Raw genomic sequence first — 14,313 nt, 5'->3', positions numbered from 1 at the left:
CCTTGCATGAGACAAGAAGATGCAAATCAACAACAATATCTGATTCTTGAAATGGATTTGAGAAGGATTATGATGAAGTGAACTTGGAGTCCTATTTGTCTATGCGTTGGTCAAATGTCTATCCCAAAAATGGTGTAAATGGCTAAAGGAAGTTCCTAAGGTGTAACTAGGAGTGTTTAAGTTAAGTGGCCTTTGGTAGATATGAAAAGTATTTTGGTAGATTCAAAGGGGTGAGATATGTCTATCCCTCATCTCTTCTTTATAATATAGCAATTGATTTTCTCGCCAAGATGGCGACGAATGCAAAAGAGTAAAGGTATTTTTTTACTTACCTAGTTCTCAAGGGGGTGGTAATTTGCATTGCCATGTTTCAGTATGATGATTATCAAGATGATATGTATAAAATTAGAAATGTGAAGCTGTTACTTTAATCTTTTGATTAAAGATACATTTTAAGAAAAGTGAAGTTTTGTTTGTTTAATGGGAGTGACGTTAAGTTACAATTTGTGATGAGATGTACAACTGGTAGTCGGTAAATTGTCCACGTAAGTATATGTGGGTCCTCGTGTTTCGATCTGGATTATTAGTGTGTGATTAATTATTGGAGTTTCTTACTTGAGGTAATTGAGAAGAAACTAGAGGGTTAAAGGGTCTGTATTTATCCATAGGTGGGAAGCTTACTCTTATTAATTCCAGTTTGACAAGTGCACCTACATTTAGCATATGTCTATGTGTCGGTTCCCTCTCATTATTGCTGAAGAAATGGATAAGTCGATAAAACATTTTTTTTCTTGCAAGGCAGTTGATAAAAGAGAAAAAAAATGAATCAGTGCTAGGAGGAACTAGACACTAAATGATATAGTAGAAGCGGGACCTCGGCGTGAGAATTCCAGAAATTCGTTCCTGACAGGATTCGAACTCTGGTCGTTGTGGTGCACCACTGCGACCCCAACTACTGGGCTATGCCCACGTCCTCAGCAGTTGATAAAAGAGGAAATATCAAATGGTAAAATGAGCTCTTATTTTTCTTAACCTAGAAGAAACGTGGTTTGGGTGTGAAGAATTTGAGAGGATTGAATATGTGCTTGTTCAGTAAGTGCAAGTGGAAACTTGAGGCTAAACAGGATTCTGGCGAAACATTGTTTCAATATTATATCTGCAAAGTGGTTGCGTTAGACATATCTACGGAGAAGCCCTAATTCTCCATGCTAGAATTTTTTGCTAAAAGCTGGAGATTTATAACTACAGGTAGAAGATGATTACTAACTTTTTATAGGATAAATTGTGTCGCTACTTATCTTTCCCCAATATTTGTGCTCCGAGGAAAATAATTCATTCAGAGAGTGATTTTTGTAAGCACCATGACACCTAAACCCACATTTGTTTAGACATTTTTGGTGTCCAAAAGTTTTTCTTAAACTATCTACACATTGTAGTAAAAAAGTTATGTTCATACGTAGAGTTTGAGGTTAGTATGTTACGGTATTTGAGAGAAACAAAAAAAATGATTAATTTTATTTACATATATTCGCTAACACTTGTTATTTAGCTGTTATTTGGGCATATGACACATTCTATAAGTTTTCCCTCTAATTCATTTTGTGACACCGTACACTCATCCTTTTTCACATATTTTCGTGTTGTAATGTTGTACAGAAATTCAATAGTTAGCACGGAGTAGATGTGTAGGTGTCAATTGTCATTGTGCTCAATCACAACTTCATCAATCAGGAAATACACCCAGTTAATTGGCATCTAGCTTTTAGAAGATGCTTAGACGAAGGTTTACACGATCAACAAATTACCGGCAGTTCCTATTTGTTTGGATGATGATGTGCCAATGTGGTCCTGGAGAAAAAAAGTTGCAATCAAGAGTACGCATGATCACCTCACTAACGTTGGGCCTGATATACCCTTGAAGCAACTGTGGAAATCAATGACCCCATTCAAAATCATGGCTGTGGTTGATATATCACGATGTCATTGCTACAAAAAAAATAACATGAAGAAAAGAGAGCGAGCTGGGGATTGAACTTCCAGGTTTTGTTCTGCGGATGAAACTATTCACATATAGTTTTAACTGCGTTTTTTTTCCTGAACCATATGGTTTTGACGGTGTTATTGCTGCTAGACTTGACGATGTTATTGCCGTGAATTGTGAGCATGATGATTGATGACGTTATTTTTTTTTTTGAGAATTAGGCTGCCATTTCATTACTCACGGGCACACTCAGATGCCAACAGTTCAACAATCAAGTTCGGTGGTTCATCCACCCAGGTCCTATTACAATTATTCAAGCAGCCCTCCCTAGCTAAAACATGCGCAATTCTGTTGCCAGAGCGTCGCACGTGCTTCACCGTCGAGTCGGCAAAATCTTTCAGCAAGTCCTTGACTTCTTCCACCAGCGGTCCATGAGTCGATCTATCCATCTCTCCATTCGTCAGCTTAGACACCACCGCCATGCAGTCCGTTTCAAGACACACCCGTTCGACTCCCGCGTCCGCAGCTAGCAGCAGCGCCTCCCTACATGCCAAGATTTCAGCTCTCTCCGGGTCCGTCACGGCAGCCAAAAAACAGCTAGCCCCCCTGAGGAAACCGCCGTGGTGATCCCGCAGAACCACACCGATGCCGCCACGACCCGACCCCGGCAAGAACGCTCCATCAGCATTAGCTTTGATCACTCCTTCATCAGGCAGACACCATTGCTCCACAGCCTTGGCCAGGTGAGGCGTTCCCGGCGGCCTGCTCGCCAACCATTCTTCCACCAAGCCCACTGATCTTCTAGCAATAGCACGCACATCCTCAATCTGGTCCTGATCACGCGCCTCATTCCGAGCAAGCCACAGCTGGTAGATGAACATGAGGCCGACGGCCAGTTCCTTCTCTGAGAGTTGTCCCAACCAGTCCAGAAGCCATCCTTGCAATTCTCTCGGCCTGACCGAGTTTTCCACCGGAGAGACAAAAGCAAAACCCGTCAAAGATCTTAGAGCTTCCCACGCACAAATGGAATGAGGACACTCCCAGAAACGATGCATCAGCGACTCCACGCGATTACACACTAGGCATCTGACTCCTTCCTTGATGTGCCGCCGTTGCAGTTCCTCGCCAACAACAAGTCCATTTTTAATCAGTCTCCACATGTGGATTTTCGCCTTGCCCGGGACCGTAGCTGCCCAGAGAGCCAACCATCCTCTGTGTTCATCCAAAGATGATGAAGAAGAAGCAGAAGTAGCCGCCCTCCTATCTAGCTGTGTTCTCAGGTGGTACGCAGATCTGACAGTGAACATCCCGTTTTTGGTGTAATTCCAAGCAATGTAATCATCGGTTCCAGCTCGACCAACGGGTATCTTGACAATATCTGCGACATCAACCTCAAAAAACACATCATTGAGTTTGGCCACATCCCAACCCCTACCATCTGGAAGAAGCAGTTCTTTGACAAATGTAATATCAGCCCCCGGCTTGTGTCCCAGTGGACGTTTGAGGCCATCACGGGGCATCCAGTTATCCTCCCATACACGCACCTTTGCTCCATCTCCTATGCGCCAAATAAGACCCTCCTTGAACAGCTCACGCCCATGCACAATGCTCCGCCACGTGAAAGAAGCTCCTTTCGGGCACTTTGCAGCAAGGAAGTCTCCTCGTTTGACATACCGCGCCATTAGGACCCTAGAGCACAGGGACAAAGGGTTTGTCAGAAACCTCCAGGACTGTTTTGCCAACAGCGCCTGGTTAAAAGCTAGGAGATTCCTAAACCCCATCCCCCCTGTCTTCTTTGAAGCACTCATTTTATTCCAGCTGAGCCAGTGAACCTTGCGCTTACCCTCCGCTTCACCCCACCAAAAGTTCGACGAGATACCCTGCAAATTAGTGCACATTTTCTTTGACAGCTGAAAACACCCCATGGAATAGGTCGGCACAGCTTGCAAGACAGCTTTGACTAGCGTTTCCTTTCCTTCTTTCGACAACCCTTGTCCCTTCCATCCCCTAACCTTCCCCCGAGATCGCTCAGGTAATTGTTTGAAAGCACCATCTTTGGATCTTCCAACAATAGTGGGGAGGCCCAGGTATTTCTCTGACAAGGCTTCACATGAGATACCCACAACATCTTTTAATTCTTGCCGGGTCATCTCAGCGCATCCTTTCCCGAAAAATATAGAGGATTTTTGAAAATTGACTCTCTGTCCCGAGCTAACCTCATATGCAGCCAGAATTCCACAAAGTTCCTCCACGCCCTCCCTGGTTGCCTCAAGGAACACTATGCTATCATCAGCAAACAAAAGATGGGTAATTGTTGGTCCACTATTACCGAAGGAAACTCCAGTGAGCTTTCGGTTTTCTTGAGCTTTTTTGAGCAGCGCCGAAAAACCCTCCACGCAAAACAAGAATAGGTATGGGGACAGCGGGTCGCCCTGCCGAAGCCCCCTAGATGGTAAGAACATCTCTGAGACACCGCCATTCAACTTGACTGACAACCTCGCTGAGCACACACACCTCATGATCATCTGCACCCACCTCTCCGAGAACCCCATTTTCAACATCATATGTTCAAGGAACAGCCACTCGACGCGATCATACGCCTTCATCATATCTAGCTTAACTGCGCACAGAGGCTTCTTTCTTTTCCTCTTCCGTATCGCATGTACACATTCATACGCAATAAGGACGTTATCCGTAATTAGGCGCCCCGGAACAAAAGCACTCTGCTCCTCCGAGATCAGAAAGGGAAGAATCCTTTTGAGCCTATTCGCCAGAGTCTTTGCAGCAATCTTGTACAGAACATTGCACAGGCTAATGGGCCGAAACTGGGTTAGAACCTCTGGTAAATTCACCTTGGGAATTAGCACCAAGATAGTATCATTGAAATCTGCAGGACAATCCTTCCCTTCCAGAAAATCCTTCACCGCTCTACAGACATGATCCTTCATTAGCACCCAATGTTTCTGGTAGAACAGCGCCGGAAGTCCATCCGGTCCAGGCGCCTTCGTTGGCCCCATTTGGAAGAGAGCTGCTTCAATCTCCGTATCAGAAAAAGCCCCAGTGAGCTTCTGATTCATATCATGAGTCACCGAAGTCTCAATTAAATTCAAAATCGTGTTTATGTTGGACGAGCCCTCAGAGGTGTAAAGAGAGTTATAAAAGGCCAGTGCCATCCCTCTCATTTCTTCATCCGTATTGCATGATGACCCGTCATCCCTCCTCAAGGATCAGACAGTGTTCTTCCGTCGCCTATGAGAAGCCCTATTATGAAAATATTTTGTATTCCGATCACCCGCCTGGAGCCATTCCTGCCTGGAACGCTGCCTATACATCACTTCTTCCCTCTCAAACATCTCATGAAGTTTAGACTCAATCTCTCGGACCTCCAGTGAGGAACCCGAGAGGAGCGCCATTTCCTTGGCCCGGACAAGCTTACTCCTCAGAGATTTTATTTCCGCCCTTACAGAGCCAAAAGAATCGTAGCTCCATTTTTTCATGTCTCTCCTCATCTCCTTAAGGCTGCACCAGAGCCCGTCAATACTCGGCACAGCAGCACAATTTCTCTCCCAAGATTCCTTGACCATATTTTCATAGCCCTCATGTTTCGACCACATTTCTTCGTACATAAAACCCCTCGGTTGAAACTTATGTCCCCCTCCTGAAAGGCCGGTCACCCTGATAATGAGAGCCATATGATCTGACTCCTCAGTAGCTATGTGCTCGACATGCGATAATGGGTATAACTCGAGGAAGGACGCTGTCGCCGTACCTCGGTCCAGCCTTACCTGGATATTATCCGCCCCTTCTCTCCTGTTCTCCCAAGTGTAAGGATACCCCTGGAAGCCCATATCCGCTAAACCACACATCTCAAGACACTCCCTGAATCTCTCCATCTGAGCCTCGCACCTCGGATTTCCCCCAAGTTGTTCCCCTGGATGTAGAATTTCATTAAAGTCACCCGCGCACAACCAAGGCAAGTCGTCCTGGCGTCGGAGGTAATATAAAGCCTCCCAAGTTTTGGTCCTTAGCTCTGTCCTCGGTTCCCCATATATGCCAGTGAACCTCCATTTCTTACCTTCGAAGGTGATAGCCGCATCAATATAGTATTGGCACCAGGGCCTCACATCCACCTCAATACCATCCCTCCACCACAGTGCCAGACCTCCGCTAAAACCCCTACAGTCAACAGCTACACCATGTTTAAAGCCCAGCCTCCATCTGATCCTCTCCATAGCTTTGGCTCTCTTTTTTGTCTCACTAAGGAACACCACCACTGGATTGTATGACCTAATCAGGTCACGAAGTTCGCCTACTGCCGCGTCCAATCCCAAACCGCGGCAGTTGAGGCTCAGAATATTCATTGTGCTCGGCGGCCCTGCTGCGCAGGGACCGCCGCTATCTCATCAATTCTATCGAACACCGACGACGATCGTCGTCCCTCTTGATTCTCAGCAGGGTCTTCAATACGATCAAAGACAGAACCTGTGCGTTGACGCTTCCCCGCAGATTCTGAGCCGCCCTCTCCAACCACCTGAACAGGTACTGGCAGCCATACTTGCTTAGGTCCTCTCTTCCTGTTGCCCAGTGGAACAGTCAGAGAGTTTTGATTTGTTGCATCCACTACCTTCCTCTGCCTTCTTGTGAAAGTGCCGCATTTGTTCCTCCTAACATCTTCCATCGCTGGTTGTATCCCATTGCCTTGATCTCTAGCACCTGTCCGGTAATTTTTGACAGGGCTCTGGGCAACTTCATCCTCATGAACCACGTCCATCCTTCGCTCATACCCGCCAGTGCGGGATGAACTTGAAAAAGAAAAATCTGCAGCAATGTTCCGCCTTGGTGGGATATCCCTGACAAAGCCGCCTGTCCTCCCCCTCGAATCAGACTCAGCGGATCTACTGCCCCAGCTGCTAGACGACACAGAAGGTCGCGATAGGGCTGCAGGTTTCTGATTTTTGCGCGGTGAAGCTCTAAGCCATTCACCCCATTGTTGGTCTCCCTCGCCCTTCTCAGCCTGGCACCCATCAGCAGGGTGCACCACACACCCACAGTCAAAACAGAAATGAGGTACCTTCTCATACTTCAGATCAAACCACGAGCCCTCCACATCCTCCTCAGATTGACGAACACAAACCCCTCTAAGAAGGGGTTGATCCACTCTCACCCTGGCCCTGATCCTCAAGTCCTTGCCCCAAGCTATCCCATCATCGTCCACCTCCACAGATATAAACTGTCCCACCCAGTTCCCAAACAGCTTCCCATAAAACCTATTCATCATGTCCATTGGCAGATCCGGCACTCTAACCCAGATGTCCATGGTGTCGAAAATCATATCAGAGGGCCTCTCCGAGCCGGAGTACTCTTTGAGCAGGATGTTTTTTCCCGAACCATATGGTTTTGACGTTGTTATTGCCGTGAATTGTGAGCATGATGATTGGTGCATCTCCCATGCCAGGTTGTTTCTCACAATATCTTTGGTGGATTACTCACTTTATTCCTGTTAATGTCTATTTGCAAAATTTAGGGGAGGCTGCCATTTGTTGGGCCATTTGGAAAGTAGAATTGGTCTCACAAAAACTGACAAGAAGTTAATTGCTGGCGCCTGAAGCTCTACAGACCTTAGCGCTACAGATGGGATCAAACTAGCGCCAGGGGATGCTGATCCAGCGAGACAGGACTGCTCTAGGTGGCGATGGAGATGCTTGAGGATGTTGCTGAATGCTGATGAAAGGTGAAAACGCTGGGGAGAGGAAGTGCAAGAGAAAAGAACAAGGAGGGGAAGTGATGACGCTGTGCTTGATCCTATACGTTCATGTTTGTTGTTATTGTTGCTTTAGTTGGGTTTGCTGTTGGTAGTCTTTTGCTGGTTAGCTTGTAACACTTGTGTGGACTGTTTGGCCCAACTATGGGGCAAATGAAACAAACAACCAATGTGTGAGTATTACTGATAACCCCAACTTTTTCTCTAATATTTTCCTCACCATTTATAAATTGCTGCTTCCTCGTAGGAAGATTCATTGAAAAGAAGGATATACTCAAATAGGATATGTACAATCAGGTACTTATACACAAAGTAGCACAAATCATATAATTTGACATCACAACACAAGGCATGGCGTACTGCATGGACACTGGACATGGACACGAGGAACTGTCCAGGACAATAGCGTAGTTCTTATTCCGATGAAAGATCAGCACCGCAAGCCATCGTGCGCAACTGTACCGCGGGGTGCAGAGATGGCCTCGTCGGCAACAACATTCAGGTGCAACCACCTCCGCAGCCGGAGCCACAACCTGAACCTCAGCCGCTGGACTTGGTGTGGCCGGTCTTGGAGCCTTCCATGACCATGCCGCCGCCGCAGCCGCCGCCACAACCACCACCACAGCCTGAACCGCAACCGCCTGACTTAGTGTAGCCGGTCTTGCCTTCCATGACCATGCTGCCGCAACCACCGCCGCCACAACCGCCACCACAGCCCGAACCACAACCGCCTGACTTAGTGCAGCCGGTCTTGCCTTCAATGACCATGCCGCTGCAACCGCCGCCACAACCGCCACCACAGCCCGAACCGCAACCGCCTGACTTAGTGTAGCCGGTCTTGCCTTCAATGACCATGCCGCTGCAACCACCTCCACAGCCTGAACCGCAACCGCCGGACTTAGCGTAGCCGGTCTTGGAACCTTCCATTAACATGCTACCACAGCCGCCACCACAGCCAGAGCCACAGCCACTAGACTTTGCATAGCTGATCTTGGAGCCTTCGGTCACCATGCCACTGCAACCGCCACCGCATCCAGAGCCACAGCCACTAGACTTGACAATGCCGTCCTTGGACCCTTCGATCACCATGCTGCCGCAGCCACCACCGCAGCCCGAGCCACAGCCAGAGCCACAGCCACTAGACTTGACGATGCCAGCCTTGGAGCCTTCGATGGCCATGCCACCACAGCCTCCTCCACCACCACAACCCGAACCACAGCCACCTGACTTGGTGTTCCCCTGCGTCATGGACATAACCATGTTGCTACCACAGGAACTACCACATCCAGATCCACACCCAGCAGATTCAAGACGGCCATTCCCGCCGCCTGCGATAACACCACTGCTCACAAGACCGCCCTTTGAGCTCACTGTGGCAACGGAGCCACCGCAGCCACCACCACAGCCTGATCCGCAACCACCACATTTAGAATCAGCAACCTTGCCGCTTGCGGTGACAGTGCCCTCACAGCTAGCATGACCATCCTTGTCACTTGCCATGACCAAGTCACCATCACAGGCCGTCCCACAAGTGCCACATTGTGCTAGAGCAGCGATGGCGCTTTCTGCTCCACCTTTCACGGTTTCAGAAGCCATGGTAGTATCAGGCTCAACAATTGCACCCTCGTGAACCATGGCTCCTTCGATGAGCTTCGCACCATCTTTGTCAGTGGCATTCAGGAACAAGAACGATATTGCAATCCAGGGAAGCAGAAACCAATCCTCATCCACCTAAGATAAAGAAATAACACCATGAGTATATTCGAGATGCAAGGAAGTTAATTTTGACTATCTAGAAGGATATGACATTAAAACTGTGCGTTGTACCGTGATAAACTCTGATTCGGTGTCAAGCAGTGCGACTGCTTTGCCATAGGGGTGTTCAGCAGAGAACTTCACAGCAGTAACTGCTGTAGTATCTTCAGCATGCTGACTGCAGCATTTCAGTTCATATGCTAGTCTCCTTCCCTTGTATATTTTGATCTGCTTTGTTCAAAGAAGTATAAGAACTTTGCAAATACAAAACACAAGAAGTTTTATGTGATATCAATGTTACGACCATTTTTTTAGCGAACATAATGTCTCTGAGTTGAGCTCTAGACTGCAGTTGTTCTTACCAGTTTGTTATCACCTTTGATCTCGAGTATGCAGCCATCCTGGGTTATTTTAAGGTCACTGGTGATGGATAGGTTGGAGTTAATAAAAGACCATTTAGTTTCCTTGAATTCTGCAAGCTGAAATGGCTTTTTTGATGACTTTGTTACTCCAACCAATTCCTGGTTAAGAAGCATGCCACTCTTTGCCTTATTCTCCCTGGGGTGAAGGGGCAATCTTTGATTAGAACGAAGGATTCATACGTGGATGATTTGAGACATAACTGCTAAACAAATCCCCTAGACTGGAAGAAAGAACTTTCTGCTTTCAACTCAGAAAAAAATTATATGTGTTTTTAAGGAGCCTAAATATTGCCACAGAATTTGAACACCAGTTGGTACTGCAAATAACAATTTGCATCTGAAATAATTATGTAACAATACCATAATACACTATTAGAAGTACCAATTAACATATAATAGTAGCACCATCATTTTGGCGGGTAAGTACCACTATGTATCATGTAGTACTTAATAATGAGCATAAAAAATCCTTCCTAGACTTGATGTTTCTACGAAGGAAAAGTATTTACTCGTACCACTAGGAAAAACTAATCACCTTATCTGAAGACGAATAAGTTCAGTACCACAGTCATACACGAAGCGAGTCCAGGAGCTCATTTGTTGATCCTTGACGGAAGGTGGCAATAGGCAGGCCTTCAGAGAGAAAGGTTTAACATTCATCATGCTAAGCACCTGTGGAGCTCGCCTAGGGACAGTAGAAGATGCAGCAACACGAAGACTGATCGTTGGGGAGCCGGCATATCCAACATGAGATTTCAGTTCAAACCATCTCTCAAAGGAAAGCTTGGAATCAGGCTGTGCAAGTTCCTGAAGAGAGATTGAGACCTTCCCTAGTGGTTCTGATTTCTTCGACGATGATGCCCCAAAATAGGAATGATCAACCATTACTGTCAGAATGAGTTCTCCAGTAGGTTCACATTGAAAACCAGCTCCAATACTCTTCCCTGTTTTTGCTAAAATATCTAACCTGCCACCATCGCTGATAAACAGATCTGGCTGACTCTTGGTGAACCATACATACACGCTTTTCTCAGGAATTGAAGATGGTAAATTCTTGATGTCCACAATTTGTAAATACAACTGCAAAAGATGGAAATGTTTCGAGTAAATAAATTTGGTAGAACCTATAGGCAAAAGAAGTGCTTACCTGGTTACCCCAGATATTAGATACCATATCAATCGTGTTTTCAAAAAAGTAAGACTTAATAGATATAACATTCCACATTTTAGGTTATATTATCAGATCACAAAGAACTTCCGAACCAATTTGTCGTACTTGTGTAACTGTTGCTTCAGGAACAATAAGATGTAAAAAGAACATCATACCTCCAGAACTGTTGTTTCAAGAATAGTAAGATGCTTGTCTGCTTCACCAAGACTAAAACCATTATCATCCTGGGTTCTAAATATCTGAGGAGTGGATGTCACGGGAGTTGGCAACTTTCCACGGTACATAGCACCAACCTTCCAGTATCTCAGACCAAAGATATTCTCGAATTGCTCCGTGGTTCCAGAAAACCCGGTGTCAAGCTTCTTTCCTACAGCTCGATCATCGTCTGTGTCATCATGCTCCAAAACTCTCCCAAGGAGATTCATCATGTCAGTGTAGTAGGTAACAGGATGCAGTTGGTGAGTGTGCCACATGAGATCCACATCATAGGTTGGCACACGAAAGAACTTCCTTCCTTTCTCCTGATTCACCTTGATCACATACAAAAACCCTTTGTATCGAGCTAAAGCTTCTTCAAGAAAACGGCGATCGTGCATGCTTGGTGTTCCAACCTGCCAGCAACAAAGAAACTCCCTGATTTTTTGTACTATTTGTTTATTTTTTTGCATATGTATGGCTCAAGAGTTAACAGTTATGTAACTACCACAAACATTTTCTCTATGATATATGATATGCATACGATGCATATTCGAGAGGAAAAAAATATCAGCACCATTTTCTAGGATGTTTAAATCAGGAAGGAATCTGCTTGTGAAACTTAAATTGCAATAGCTAAGTTTTAGATTACTCATTGAATCATGGGAATCACAGTGATGTGTCTTATATGTAGTGCATAAGATGAGTAGTGTAACTACCTGGTAGAAGAAAGAAGACTGTCTCCTAACAGCTGAGACCAAATTATAGGAAATGCCCCCTGCAGCTTCATTGCTGGCATATACGGAACCATCAGAAGGACTTGTGTACTCCAGGTCAAAGGGCTCCCCAGGACATAATAACTCAGTCCAAACTTTGGCAGCCTGATCCTTGGACTTTGTTTGGACGGATGACTCGACGTTGCTATTGTCCAATATTCTGCCATATAATCGCTTGCAGTCCTTTACGTATTGAGCCTGAAAGATACACTCGTCAGCACAGCATCACAGGAAAAGGCACAAGATGCATTTCATATGGAAATTTCTAATAACATCACTATTTTTTGTTTTATGTTAGGAGATGCACAACAGTTCCCTAATTGGGTGTTGACAGCAATCCTATATGCTGGGTATTATTGGGTAATTCTGAATGAGACAAGATCATCTGAAATTAGGATGCCTACCGGATTAAGCCGATGGCAGTGCCATATCCATTCGCAGTCAAGTGGAACAACCAAAGGGCCATCTACAACTGCAGCCTCAGTGTGCTTGGCAAGAAGGGGAAGCCAGCAAGCTTTGTATCTAGCACAACGAGAAAACCAATGTGTCAAAGTGTCAGCAGTAGAACATAAACAAATGAGCTAATTTCAGAAATAGTAGCTGAAATTTCAAGATAAGACCAGAAACCCTTCGTCAGTAACGCCCTATTTTAATTGAAATTACAAGTCTGAAAATAGTTTCAGAAAACAATGTCTGTGAGCCTATGGCAGTCACCGAAACTGAAAATCCGATCATTCACAAAATCTTCAACTCATATCAAGGATTCAAGGTAAGTATTTGTTAAACTAGTGGCGTTTATCGTACGATTTTACATCAGGGTTTAATATTTCTCAAGCAGGTGTGTGCTAGGAGACATAATAAACACTATAATCCGAACAGTGATTGGGCAAGTTTTCTTTCCCGAAATTCACCCCACAAGGGTTGATCGAAATCGGTCCCAGAATTTTCAGTCCAAGAGTCAGTTCCAACTAATCTCTCAGCAAGCCCTACAGAGCAGGGTAGGGTTTTCTTCACCAACCAACCAACCATCCCACGACAGACAGGCAGACAGAAGAAGATGGCGTGAGGAACGACGGAACACCTAAGAAAATTCCACACGCAAAGCAAACGCCTCTTGTGCGTTTCGAAAAGGCAGGGGCCAGGGAGACGGCGGTACCTGCGTATGGCCCTGTCGAGCAGCGGCCCCTCGTAGAGCCAGCGGCGGCGGTCGACGGCCTCGAGGAAGTCCTGGTGGCGCAGCGCGGCCGGGATGAGGTCCTCGCCGACGCCGATCCCCTGCGCCGCCGCCCAGTTCGACGCCTGCTCCCCGTCCATTGCTCCTCCCTCCTCCGATCGGCCGCGGTGGAGAAGTAGACGGTGATTTATCCGAGTCCTACAAGAAGACGATCGCCGGGTTGACCTGGATTCAGTTTCTTGGCACACGGATTTGACTAGTACTCCAAGAAAGTAACCTTCGCAGCCTCAAACTTGGTAACGCTAAAAGATGGTTCTTTCGGAAAGTACTTAAAACCTAGAGAAAAGAGGCGAATCAGAAACAACAAGAACCTGAAGAGGGAGACTGCGCTACTCTGGCAGCTGCGGACTGGCACCACCACCGCTCCCTATTTATACGGAGGGGATTGATAGGATAGGACGGTGCACGCGACGGAGGCACAACAGGGCCTAAATTATTGACGAACTGAACAATCGTGATCCACAGCAACGAGATGAGACCTTTGGTGAGCTTTCAGTTTAAGGGCCGGTATTTGTAGCGTGTGTTGCCAAGTCTGCAAACACTTTCTGAACCGATTGCAGTGAACTTTCTTGCACGCTTGGTAGGAAGCAACTGCAAGTGCTCTCTACCAGCTCCAACTTGTTATAAAATTCAATCCTCTCCAGATTCCAGAGGTGATATGCTTTTGTCACACAAACTGAGGAGCTTTGTACCTGCATGTGTGTACTACGGTACTACACCGCCATCTTCAGTAGTACAATAATGTTCTCTTCAGGCTTGTGCCTTCATCTCTGAATATTTTGGCCCCAAAATGCACCAGCGTGCCAATATGATATTCCCTCCAAGATCCAAATTATTTGTCGTGGATTCCAAGGGAGTAATATTATTTCAGTGCATGATGCTGTAATTTATGTTTTATGATAAAACTCGCTTATGGGTTCGTAGTCATATCTTCACAAGCTCTGCTACATGTGTGATAACTACTTTTTGTCTCATGGGACACCTACTCTGTTACTCAGGTCTTAGGGAGCCATCACAT

The 14,313-nt window shown here is 46.0% G+C and overlaps 2 protein-coding genes across 3 annotated transcripts; both read right to left on the bottom strand.

Annotated features, from left to right (window-relative positions):
* Window positions 1-5,208: 5,208 nt before the first annotated feature.
* Window positions 5,209-6,342, bottom strand: LOC139839240 (uncharacterized). The gene has a single exon (XM_071829291.1). It carries the CDS (start codon window positions 6,340-6,342, stop codon window positions 5,209-5,211), a length of 1,134 nt encoding a protein of 377 aa, XP_071685392.1.
* Window positions 6,343-7,964: 1,622 nt separating this feature from the next.
* On the bottom strand, window positions 7,965-13,890 carry LOC127295344 (glycine-rich domain-containing protein 2). Of its 2 annotated transcripts, XM_051325285.2 has the most exons (9): window positions 13,607-13,890; window positions 13,218-13,433; window positions 12,466-12,583; window positions 12,005-12,259; window positions 11,246-11,701; window positions 10,455-10,999; window positions 9,860-10,055; window positions 9,570-9,725; window positions 7,965-9,473 (listed from the first exon to the last, which is right to left on the bottom strand). In XM_051325285.2, the coding sequence occupies exons 2-9, from the start codon at window positions 13,373-13,375 to the stop codon at window positions 8,283-8,285; spliced, it is 3,075 nt and encodes a 1,024-aa protein (XP_051181245.1). In that variant the 5' UTR covers window positions 13,376-13,433; window positions 13,607-13,890; the 3' UTR covers window positions 7,965-8,282. The 2 variants fall into 2 exon arrangements, with proteins under 2 accessions (XP_051181245.1, XP_071675090.1); XM_071818989.1 differs by lacking the exon at window positions 13,607-13,890 and having other exon boundaries at window positions 13,218-13,490.
* Between the last annotated feature and the right edge of the window lie 423 nt (window positions 13,891-14,313).

Source organism: Lolium perenne, chromosome 4 (genome assembly GCF_019359855.2).
Source record: "Lolium perenne isolate Kyuss_39 chromosome 4, Kyuss_2.0, whole genome shotgun sequence".
NCBI lineage: Eukaryota > Viridiplantae > Streptophyta > Magnoliopsida > Poales > Poaceae > Lolium > Lolium perenne.
This window is presented reverse-complemented; position numbering and strand designations above follow the sequence as displayed.

Bases quoted from the DNA above. Each gene is read 5' to 3' on its own strand.
- LOC127295344 (XM_051325285.2), bottom strand. From the start codon at position 13,375: ATGGACGGGGAGCAGGCGTCGAACTGGGCGGCGGCGCAGGGGATCGGC. The intron at 11,702-12,004 runs GTAGTTACACTA...TGTTGCTGGCAG, and splicing joins AGTCTTCTTTCTTCTACCAG to GTTGGAACACCAAGCATGCA. The intron at 9,474-9,569 runs GTACAACGCACA...TCTTTATCTTAG, and splicing joins CCGAATCAGAGTTTATCACG to GTGGATGAGGATTGGTTTCT.
- LOC139839240 (XM_071829291.1), bottom strand. From the start codon at position 6,342: ATGAATATTCTGAGCCTCAACTGCCGCGGTTTGGGATTGGACGCGGCA.